Raw genomic sequence first — 12606 nt, 5'->3', positions numbered from 1 at the left:
TTGACATACCTACCTTATCACCTTTACACAGTACCCTCCCCCCACTTCATGCTTGGCTTCCCCCTATTTTATAACCAGACAATGAAGGGTTCAGAGGTAAGTGACCCTTGATGAAGGAACTTTACTGGGTGACAGGAGGTTGAGATGACAATGTGGTGGTGGTGGTGGTGGTAGTACTAGGTGGTGAGTGTTGGATAGCTGTGACTGAATAAATATAGGATCAAATACAATCCATCCATGACCATATGCCTCACAGTATTTAATGTGTCACTCCCTTTTAAAGGCTATAAGATGTAATTTGAGGGAGATTCTGCTGTTATTTCTAGCATAATGGTAGGGTGAGGGTGTGTGGAAGGGGTAGAGAGAAAAAAATGAAAATTTAAGAAGAGGCTTCATGCTGGGGTGGGTAGTTAGAATTTAGTGGAACTAAGGATCAAGATCCTTTAACAGACATCTTTACATAAATCAATATAACAACAGTCCCCACACCCCCAGTGTAGGATGTACCCTTATAGCTTGTATGATTGTCTGTCTCTCCCTCCCAGCCCACCCCAGCTGAATAGGGTTAGTCCACACACACACCCTCACTGTGAGATTTATGCTTCACAGAAATAGAAGTGTGGATATATTTGTGTATACAACATGTTTATAGTAAATCATGTTGATGTGGGCTGAGCAGGGCCAGTCCAAGCAACACAAAGTCTGCGGATTTGAAAATAAAATTCTAATTCCATTTTGAGAAATAATAAAATCTGGACAAGGAAGCCATGTTTGATGGGGGAAAATGATGAAACTTTTGTGAAGAACATGTAGCATTCATGGAAAACATCTACCACATTTTTGTCAATAATGCATACGTGTGCATGTGTGTGTATGTGTGTGGCTGTATATTTGTGTATATACTCAACTGGTATGAGTGTATATATACATGCATCATCATCATCATCAATTAACATCAGTTTTTCATGCTGGCATGGGTTGGACAGTTTGATAGAATCTATGCACCAGGCACCATTTGTCTGTTTTGGCATGGCTTCTATGACCAGATGCCCTTCCTAATACCAGAGTCACCTGAGTGCATTTTATGTGGCACCAGTACAACAATGGCATGTGTGTGTATGCCAGTAAGTCCGAATGACCAACTCCATGTAGCAGAAAACTGCTCATTTGGTTTGATGCCATTCTCCACTAAAACTTAGTTTATTCCAAAGGGACAGATGGAGTTTTGTTCTGATTTTAAGGCCGATTGAGAAAGGTCTGTTCTGTTGGGGCAAGTGTGTGGGAAAAGACCATGTTTTGTGGGCGGCAACTTTTATAAAAAGGACCTTCAATGATTAGATGAACTGGCACTTGGTTGCTTCTGACGATGGGGTTTCCAGTTGATCCCGTCAACAGAATAGGCTGCTGATGAAATGAATGTACAAGTGGCTGAGTACTCCAATTGTCACTCATCACTGCTTCTACATTTAATGCAGAATATGTAGGAACATAAATATCTATGGATGTACATACAGACATATGTATATGTGTACATACAGATGTATGTGTGTATGTACGTACTGAAGTTTTTGTACAACAGCATGATGTGTATAAGATAGGGGAGTGTATAGTGAGAGAAAATAAAAAAAACGATGTTGTGTAGAAGTGATACAATTGCTTCTGACTCGCTCCGATATACCCCAGAGGGAAGTTAGGTTGATATACCCGGGTGGGGGGGGGGGGTAGCTGAAGTGAATCTAGGAATATATTTTGATGTCTACTTGTCAGGTAGAATTAGTTAGCGTGATAGTGGGTATAAATGGATGGGTATCTCACAGGTAATGGGGTGGGCAAAGGTAGGGGATGTTTGGAAGGGTGTTAGGGGTATTGATGATGGTAAGGTTAATGGTGGTGGTTCAAAGGTGTCACAGGTGCCATAGCTATTGTTGTTTGGTGTTAAATCCTCTCATGGGACCCTCCTCACATGGGCACCCCCCTCCCGATACCAACCAGCTGACTGTTACCATTGACAACAATATTAACATCTCATTAATTAATGTAGTTTCTAGCACAATCTTTATTAAAGATGAAATTATTGACCGATTGCCAGTGCTGACACTGACGCTCACACACACACGTACAGAGGGGCATGTGCGTATTGATACAGTTATTTCTGAATGGCTGTAATATACCGCAGGGTTTATCCGTGGGATATATCATATCTATGATACACTCCAAGGATAGTTGAAGCTAGTTTAATATACTCTAGTGGTAACTGAAGTTATGTGTATATATCCCTGGAGTATATAAATCAACTCCTGTGTTTGTGTGTTTGCACTTACATCTACTTACCCTACTCTCACTCTGTCTAATTACCTACTTACACACCCACCCACCCACCCACCTGCCTGTCAGTCTATCTATTCAGTCCTCACTATTCTATGGATACATTTTAGGGCAATGAAGGAACTCTGCAGCCTTAGTAGGGTCAGGTCACTTCCCTAAAACTGGTGCCAAAATAAAAACCCATCAAGGGACACTCTGTGAAGTGGTCAGAGATAGGAAGGACATGGCCAGCGGTACAAAGGAAGGACATGGGTCAAAATGAAACAAATGAATGGTTGGTTTCTGACTAAAATCTAGTCATGAAATATTGTTGTATAAGAAGTGAGCTGTCCAGCCCATGGCAACATGGGAAACAGATGCTAAATTGTGACGATAATGATGATGACAATATATTTGTATTTGCAAATATAGATATATGCTTGTGTGTGTGTGTGTGTATGCTTATATGTATGCATACATATATGTGTGTGTATGCATATATGCATGGTATAAAATGACATAAGCCGTCAAGCTCGCTGGCAGCAAATATTGGCCCTGTGCCACTAAAAGGTTCACATAAATTCTTCAATGGTTCATGTTTCTCCAAGATTACCAACAATCTATACAACATTCCCTACTACTTCCTCCTCCACTTCTCTCTCTTTCACACAAATATCATCATTATCATCATCATCATTGTTTTAATGTCTACTTTTCTCTGTTTGCATGGGTTTGTTGGAATTAACTGAGGCAGATTTCCTTTAGCCAAACGCCCTTCCCACCCCCAATCCTCACCTGTTTCCATGCAAGGTAATATTTCCCAATGGCCACATTCTCACAAATTTTGGAAATGGCACTGCTTGTATGACACTGACACTCGTTTACAACAATCATGCAATGTCAAGACACACACACTGGCACTCCGTTGGTTATGATGATAAATGTTCCAGCTGATCCAGTCAGCAGAACAGCCTGCTCGTGAAATTAATGTGCAAGTGGCTGAGTACTCCAAAGACACAAATTCCCTTAATGTAGTTCTCAGGGAGATTCAGCATGACACAGAATGAGGCAAGGCTGGCCCCTTTGAATTACTGGTACAACTCCTCTTTGCCAGCTGAGTGGACTGGAGCAATGTGAAGTAAAGTGTCTTGCTTAAGGACACAATGTGCTGTTGGGAATTGAACTCACAACCTTACAACTGTGAACCAAATACCCCCCCCCCTAACCACATTGCCTTCAGACTCACATATTATTGGAGAAGACAGTAGCCCAAGTGGTCAAGCAATGGAACTGAACCCAAAACCATGTAGTTGAGAAGCAAACTTCATATCACTGTACAGTCATGACTATATCTATCTATCTATCTATCTATCTATCTATCTATCTATCTATCTACCTACCTACCTACCTACCTACCTACCTACCTACCTACCTGTCTGTTTGTCTGTCTATCTATCTACCTACCAGCCTACGTACTTCCCCATCTATCTGTCTGTCTGTCTGTCTATCTATCTAATATAGATGTGTGTATTTTGATCCCTGAATGTTTTTAATTAATCCTGAAAGTCTGCTTATAAGATGTTTTATACAGCTTTATAACAGAAATACTGTACATTACAATTGTGTGGTACTCTGGGGGTAGCCCCTGTGGGGTAGCCCCTGTGGGGTAGCCCCTGTGGGGTATAACATAGGGGTATATTGAGGGAATAAACTGAAACAGTGGCTTTGGAGGAGCTGTGGTAGGTTCAAATATACACTCTCTATTAGACATAGCCTTATATATACCCTTACCCTCATATACATCATATAATGTATACATACATGAAAACACACACACACACACACACACATGTATTAGTGATATAGGCACAAACAACAAATGTACATACATAAGTATGCACACACATAAGTATACATACACACATACATGTATGTATGTACACTGTCATACACATACACAAATATATAGAGAGATACACACACACATGTATATACACCAACTGTCATCCCTGTTTAGAAAGAGGGAAGTTTCACTTCAAACATCTTTGTCTATTTAGAGAAGGTGGTGGTGTGGGGGGGGGAGGAAGGTGTCTTGTTATGGGTTGGTGTTGTATAGGGTGTGCAGTGTGTATAGTGTGTATATACCTTCATCACATTCCATGTATGTTTATGTGTTTTTAAGAATGTTTATGTATGTGTCTATGTTTATCAAAGACTTCATAGTCTCTTCTTCCTCCCCCCCCCTCTCTCTCTCTCTACACACACACACACACTCATAATATATATACGCACACAGATATATATACATATATATGAACATACACACACATATCATGCAAAGAAAAACTGAAAATAGTTAAAAGAAAGTAACAAAAAGAACACAATACAATGATATATGTATATATATATATATATATATATATGTGTGTGTGTGTGTGTGTATGTGTGTATGAATGTGCATGTGTACATATGTACATATGTGTGCGTATGTATATATATATGTTTTTGTTTATATAGGTATGTTTACCTATGGCTGCATATGTAATGTGGATATGTATGTATGTGTCTGTGTGTATGCGTGCATATGAGAATGTTTATGCTTGGAACACAATGTGGAATAGTCTATTATTATGATAGGAGTGGCAGGGTGTAAGAAAAATAACAGACAGTAAAGTTGTTCCCTTTCATGACACATCTCTTGACCTTTACATAGTTTGGAGATGGTGGTGATGGGTGAAGGGGGGGCAACACCCTACAGTTAGGGGTGGAGATGGGTTCTCTCCACTTTTATTCACTCTCTCTGTAAATATTTATATCTATTTAATACCACTCACTCACTTTCTCTTGCTGTCTTCTGCCTAGCTATCTGTATATATGTGTATATATAGTACAAGGGACTACAAAGTACTCCAAAATACCCCAAACAACAGCACTGGTACTCTCTCACACATCTCCTACAGACTCTGCCCTGGAATCCTCAGAGTGTTATCGAGTCAACAATAGGACTAATGCTCCATGGAGGGCCTTGGGAGGGCTCAGCCTCAATTGACTATGTGTGTGATATTCTAGTTTAATGTAGAGCAGTGTCTCTCAACCAGGGACCATATAAGATTTTGGGGGGGTCCACACAACAAAATAGTAAATTGAGGGAACCACAATAGTATTTTACGGGCCCCTGCAAAAACTTTTGCTTTAGATGTATGTAGTGCAAGAAGCAGCGAGGTGTTTAACCGTTTTACATAGTTCAGCCCACACACTGTGTGAAAAGACAAAACAGAAATTTTGAATGAAGTTTCTATAAAACTAGATTTCAAACATCGAATGGCTATGGGGGACCACCAGAATAAAAGAGCAATCAAAGGGGGTCCATAGATAGAAAATGGTTGAGAACCCTTGGTGTAGAGGATCAAGTAGTTTAAGGAGTGGTGTCCACTACAATGTGAAGGGCTCTGCAGGCAGTGTATAACAACGCCTGGTGTTCTAGGGTTCATGATGTTACTTTGAACAGGTCCAGATGACAAGGAGCTCCATTCAGTGGGGTCAAATGTTCCTGTGCAGGAACCTTCTCTGCTCACCACCTCTAATAGTAACCCCCTCATCCCCTAGCATGAAACTGACCTCCCCACCACCTACCTCAAAGTTTGTAGTCCAGTGAACTGCATGGCGACCTCCCTAGTGCTGGTGCGATGGAAAAAAAAAGCACCCAGTTCATGCTAGAAAGGGGTTAGGAAGGACAGCAAACCATAGAAACCATACTAAAGCAGACCCTGGATCACAATGCAGTCCTTGGACCCAGTGGTTCTTGTCAAAGTGTCCAACCCATACCAGCACGGAACATTGATGTTTGAATGAAGGTGATGATGATTAACGAATGACTGAATAGCTAACACCTTCAGGCAGTTATGGGTTCGTCATTGTTTACAAAACCTAAACAAATAAACTTGGTTGCAGTGATAAGGCTTGAACCCTGAATGAAAGTGTTGCTAATAAAGCCCCAACTATAGCTAACACTGTCCCTCCACCCCTCGTCACTATCCAATCTACGCAGGGGTGTTGGGGAGGAGGGGATATTGTTCTTTTATCTCCACACAAACCTTCAATAGATCCATTCTAATCCAAGCAATCCGATATTGGACTCAAACCAAACTACAATCACAGCCGGTCTTTATTTTCACCACTGATTCTTCACAACAATACACACACACACACTAAAATATGTTTTTATACACACCTACACAGTAGAGAGCCATTGCAAACACACCTATATATACACAGACACACACAGGAACACATTTGTGCTCACAAACAACCATATCTATATACACATATATACACACAAAACCATTGCCTCCACCTTTTGTTTTGCGTTATCACCTCCATATCTCTGTCACATTCTTTCATATAATACACACATATGTATACATGTGGTGTTTGTAGATATACAGATATACACATACACACACATACATACAGAGATAAGGGATATATGCAGATATGTGCACACACACACAAACACATATATAGTATATACATACACATATATGACAACACAAGTGCAGATATACTCTTTCTCTCTCTCCCTCCCCCACATATATTACACCATGCTACACTATATATACACACTGTAAACTACACACTATAATATAGATGCTACACAACACACATATATGCATATATATATATATATATATATATATATATATATATACATATGTATATACATACATACATATATACACGTATATATATTATACACTCTCCCCCACCCCCATTATATACCATAAAGCCATTGTCTTCAATACAGTTCATAATCTCTAACCCTGTATATAATGATAACCATTGTTCATATAGCCTCTAACACCATTTCAGTCTAAACACCACCACCACTACCACCATCACCATTGTTGGGTTTTGATACGCAAAAATAAAGATGGTCATGGCTGGAACACCTTTGATTGTAGGTCTGCTGGACCAAGACTGGCCTGGGACTAAACACCACCACATATCCCTCACCTCTCTCATTCTCCTCTGCCTGTACACTCAGCATTGAGCACTTCTTTCCTCTCTTTTCAGATATCAGCACCAACACCATCTAATTCCACAGCCTACATACATACATACACATACGTATATACACACACAGCTATCACCCTCTCTCCTTATATATGTATCCCTCCACCTCCGCCTCCTCTGGCCGCCCCCAATGTATGCCACATCCAGGAAGCCATAGAACAGACCAAACAAAAGAAGCCATTTACTAGGATCAGTGATCTTGCTGAGCTAAAGTCTGAAAAGAATCTATTGTTGAATGGTCTGCCCTCACCTCTCACTCCTCCACCCTACTGACCAATATTGGAACCGAGGGATGGGGTGCGGCTGACGTGGTGTGGGGAGATGTTAATGAATAACGAATTCCTTGATATTGTCTTATATGTAGAAGGAATACATGTGTGCATTCGTGTGTATGTGTATCTGTATGCATATGTGTGTGTATGTATGTATGTATGTATGTGCATGGATATATATATATATATATATGTATATATGTATATATATGTATATATATATATATATATATATATATATATATATATATATATACATGTGTTTGTGTGTATATATATGATATATATATATATATATATATATATATATATACATACACACATGTATGTATGTATATGTATGTGTGTATATATATATATATATATATATATTCACACACACATACATATATACATACATACACATCAATATCTATATCTAACTATATCTATCACACTCTCTCTCTCTCTGTATAGGTGCAGGAGTGGCTGTGTGGTAAGCAGCTTGCCTCCCAATCACATGGTTCTGGGTTCAGTCCCACTGTGTCTGTGTTATCCCTCTACCATCACTTGACACTGATGCTGGTGTGTTAACGTCCCGATAACTTAGCAGGTTGGCAAAAGAGACCGATAGAATAAGCCGCTGCCGCCAGGAATCCAAAAGACAGACACACAATCACATGCTTCTATTTCAGTTGGTAAGCAACTCTCCTTCCATTAGGATGTAAGCGAATATTTGTCAATTTTGGCCCTGAAGAGATTTTTACCTTTTAAGTACATAATGCAATCTTAATTGCAAAATATGAAGGTAAGAAATTGAAACGTACGTAGGCAATATCAAATTGACTATTATCTAAATAAATTGATTTTTTTTTTCTGTGTTGAGTCTCTCCATTTTCCTTATATTATGTTACTAAAATTTTATTCCCCTATACTGAATGGATGAAAACATCTATAATGACAAATGGAACTTCATAAGTGTTAACACTACTACTAACACAAATTAATGAATTCCAAGTATATTAATCGATATGGAGCTAAACCGGTGTATGTTTGGATAGAATACACCCCTGTGAAAGAGTAACCTCTTTCCATTTGAAACTTTATATGTGGCACCTTGGGCAAGTGTCTTCTGCTATAGCCTTGGGCTGACCAAAGCCTTGAGAGTTGATTGGGTAGACAGAAACTCAAAGAAACCCATTGTAAATATATATATATATATCATCATCATCATCATCGTTTAACGTCCGCTTTCCATGCTAGCATGGGTTGGACGATTTGACTGAGGACTGGTGAAACCGGATGGCAACACCAGGCTCCAGTCTGATTTGATATATGCGAGTAAAAATAAATACAAAAAAAGGTGGATTTTTTTGTATGATTGTGTATAGAGGAATATATTATTTTGCTTAAAAGAGTTCCAACACTGTCTGTTTTTTATGTTTTATTTATATTCCTGCAGAACTAATGTGGGGTATAGAATATGGAATATACAATATATAATATAATATACAATATATAATATAAAATAAAATAAAAATGGATGGCACCATGAAATAAAGTATTGAATGTAGATGAAATATTGAGTGTTCAATATAAAGGATCAAATATATAAATATATAAATATAAATATATATATATAAAGGCGACTCGAGTTTCAGGGCTATTTCCCTTCGTCATGGCCGGTATGACAATCTTTATACACACATATATATGTATAAGTTTGTGTGTCTGTGTTTGTCCCCCCACCATCGCTTGACAACTGATGTTGGTGTGTCTGCGTTCCCGTAACTTAACAGTTTGGCAAAAATGACCGATAGAATAAGTACTAGGCTTACAAAGAACATGTTCTGGGGTTGATTTGTCTGACTAAAGGCGGTACTCCAGCATGGCCACAGTCAAATGACTGAAACAAATAAATGAGTAAAAGAATATATACAGAGAGAGAGAGAGAGAGAGAGAGAGAGAGAGAGAGAGAGAGAGAGAGAGAGATTATTAGTGTCTGTACATTTTGCCATTTATATTAGGGTAAAAGAAATGAGAAAGTGTTAAAAGGGTAAAAGTGATGAAAAACTGCCAAGTGGACACTTGTCTCTCTCTCTCTCTCTTTCACACACACTCTCTCTCTCATACTCTCTATTTGTCTCTCTCTCTCTCTTTCACACTTTCCATTTGTCTCTCTCTCTCTCTTTCACACACACACTCTTTCTCTCTCATACTCTCTATTTGTCTCTTTCTCTCTCTCTCTTTCACACACACTCTATCTCTCATACTCTCTCTCTCTCTCTCACTCACTCTCAGGTATCCTTTAAACTACATTTGCAACAGAAAATTAAATACAAAACCTGCTGATGGTGTCCCGCTCTTGAACAATTCTCTCATCTCTTTTCTTACTTTTAAATAATTAAACTTCATAATTAAGTTATTTACTAAATTATTCTTTGAAGAGATAATAAAAAGTTGATAATTTCCATTGAATATCATTAATTTTAACAAACGATGTTAATCATCTATAACTAGGTGTGGAATAAATTAGCAAATTAATAGTTAATTATAATTGATGTTAATTGTTAATGGTTTATAACCAGTTGTAGAGTGTAAGGAGGTTGGGGGGGGGGGCGATTGGGACATTAAGTGGGGGGGGTCTTCATGACAGAAGAGTGGTGGGGGTATACACTAAGGGCCTTAACATGCTTTGGAAACCGTAGTTCAGAAATAAGATATTTACAAATGAAGACCTACAATGGAATTGACGATGGTGGTGGTGGTGATGGTGGTGATGCTTCTGTTTCCACAAAGACAAATATTGCTGTCATCCTTCTCATCATCATCATCACCATGGTTTTTCACCCACCACCTCCACCACCACCATCAGCAGCAGCACCACCACCACCATTAGCACCACCTCAGACACAATGCACTAAAGCAAGGAGAGGTCAAGCAGGGTGAAAGGAAATGCTAAATGTGTAGAGGGAGGTGGTGGTGGGGTGATAAAGGTCAATGGATGACCTTTAGTACAGACAAGAGTGTGGTTCTGAAGATGCTTGGCTGGGTAGGTGGGGGCAGTGTTGGTTACCCCCAGGTTTACTGATCAGTTTCCACCCCCTTCCACCCCTTCCTCAGCTGTTTCTGGGTGGAGCAGTTCTGTCTGTGTCTGTACTCAATACAGTCATGTTGCCATGTGCACTGTTGTTGCAAGTGTTGCATTAAATGTTAACGAGCGTTAAGTGCGTCTGTTTCCTAAAATGACAACTAATGGATCCTTTCCGACCAGCCAGCCTTCCCACAATGCAACTGCAGACAGGTTCTCATTTTTCACAGGTTTTCCAATATTATTTCTCTGTTATTGGTTTCAGGTGATTTATAGCCAACTCTTCAAGAACGGTAACAATGCCTTGCAGGAATGGCTGGACAAACAAGTCTGTGGTTCCAGGTTTGATTCCATTGTATGCCAGCAGGGGTCAAGGGGCTTCTACTGTAATCTTGTGTTGATCAAGGATTTTGGCATAGGAAAGCAATGGGAAACGCCTTCATTCCACATATGATATATAAGCATATATATACATACATTCATATATATGAATACATGATATATATATACACACACACATATATACATAGGCATATCCACATTCACATGTATATGATATATTTGCATATGCATAGATATACATATACATACACACACGTCCATCCATATATATATATATATATATATATATATATATATATATATATATATTATATATATTAATGTATGAACCCACTTTGCTCTACTATTTCCTTTACTAACACACACACACACACACACACAAACACTCTTCTATTTATTATCTCCCCTTGCCTTGCTGTCCGTCTGATTTCCTCCTTCACCACATAGGGCTTCATGATACTATTCCCCCAATCCTTCTTTCACAGTCTATTTCACCTCTGGAATTTTTCCACTGGATTTTACCACTTCACCATCTTAGAACTCTCTCCTACCATATAACAAAGTGTACACACACTTATATACATAGGTGTATATATATATATATATATATATATATATATATATATATATATATATATATATATATATATATATATATGCACATGCACACACACACGTCTGATTATAATGATAATAAAGTCGTGTGTTAATCCATTTTCTATTCAGTTTATCCCATTATTACAGAATATGTAGGTGTTGGGGGCAGTGAATGGAGAGACTTGTCTAAGCCTTAAATCCCTTAATACCTCAGGTTACTTCACAGAGATCACAACATCTCTGATCTCTGTTCACTGTTTTATGGTTTATGGACAGCAAAAATATATTTGTTGTTGGTGACAAAACACTTTACAGCAGTTAAGTGGGGACTTGAGGAGAATTAACAAATATTATTGCCAAGAATATAACACATTAATATCACTCATGTCAACTTTCTTTTAGATGGCTATGGGCAATGCCCTGCTCACATTGTGTAGAATAACAAAAGGAAGAGAGGAAGGAAGGCGACTTACCTTTGGCAAGGCACAGTGCAAATAGGTGGCACCACTGTAGTATATAGGGAATCCAGAATATTTTTTTCTGAAGATCCATTCTGGTCAATGTAGTAATCTGGATTAGAGAGAAAAACATTTTAATCACAACTGTGAATATAAATATATATATATACATACCCTAAAGCTACCAATTGTTTTATGTGAAAATATCTTCACAATTGTTCAAGCATGTCATGTGGAAGTGTTGGTACTCATCTCCATTTTGAAGGGGAATACATGAAATTACATGAGAGTGAACAGGATTCCTATTCCCAAATGAAAATGAATACACTTCCATGTGGCATGCTTGAGAAATTGTGAAAATCTCTTCCAATGAAAACAGGATAGACTTGTTAACCTTCAAATAAAGAATATTTATCCACCAGTGTGGTGTTGAGCACTCATTTTCACTGTTCAATATATATATATATATATATATATATATATATATATA

The 12606-nt window shown here is 38.4% G+C and overlaps 1 protein-coding gene across 4 annotated transcripts in view; it reads right to left on the bottom strand.

Moving 5' to 3' along the window:
* The window catches only part of LOC106870470 (fibroblast growth factor receptor-like 1), a 96515-nt gene that overhangs the window by 36291 nt on the left and 47618 nt on the right, over nucleotides 1-12606 (bottom strand). For 3 of the 4 annotated variants that reach the window (XM_089362108.1, XM_089362107.1, XM_089362109.1), the window contains exon 2: nucleotides 12132-12228. In XM_089362108.1, coding sequence (XP_089218234.1) covers nucleotides 12132-12210 — 79 coding nt within the window. In that variant the 5' untranslated portion in view covers nucleotides 12211-12228. Of the gene's footprint in view, nucleotides 1-12131; nucleotides 12261-12606 lie in introns of all 4 variants that reach the window. The other variant, XM_089362110.1, reaches the window with a different exon arrangement.

Source organism: Octopus bimaculoides, chromosome 14 (assembly GCF_046866305.1).
Source record: "Octopus bimaculoides isolate indiv1 chromosome 14, ASM4686630v1, whole genome shotgun sequence".
Taxonomy (NCBI): domain Eukaryota; kingdom Metazoa; phylum Mollusca; class Cephalopoda; order Octopoda; family Octopodidae; genus Octopus; species Octopus bimaculoides.
This window is presented reverse-complemented; position numbering and strand designations above follow the sequence as displayed.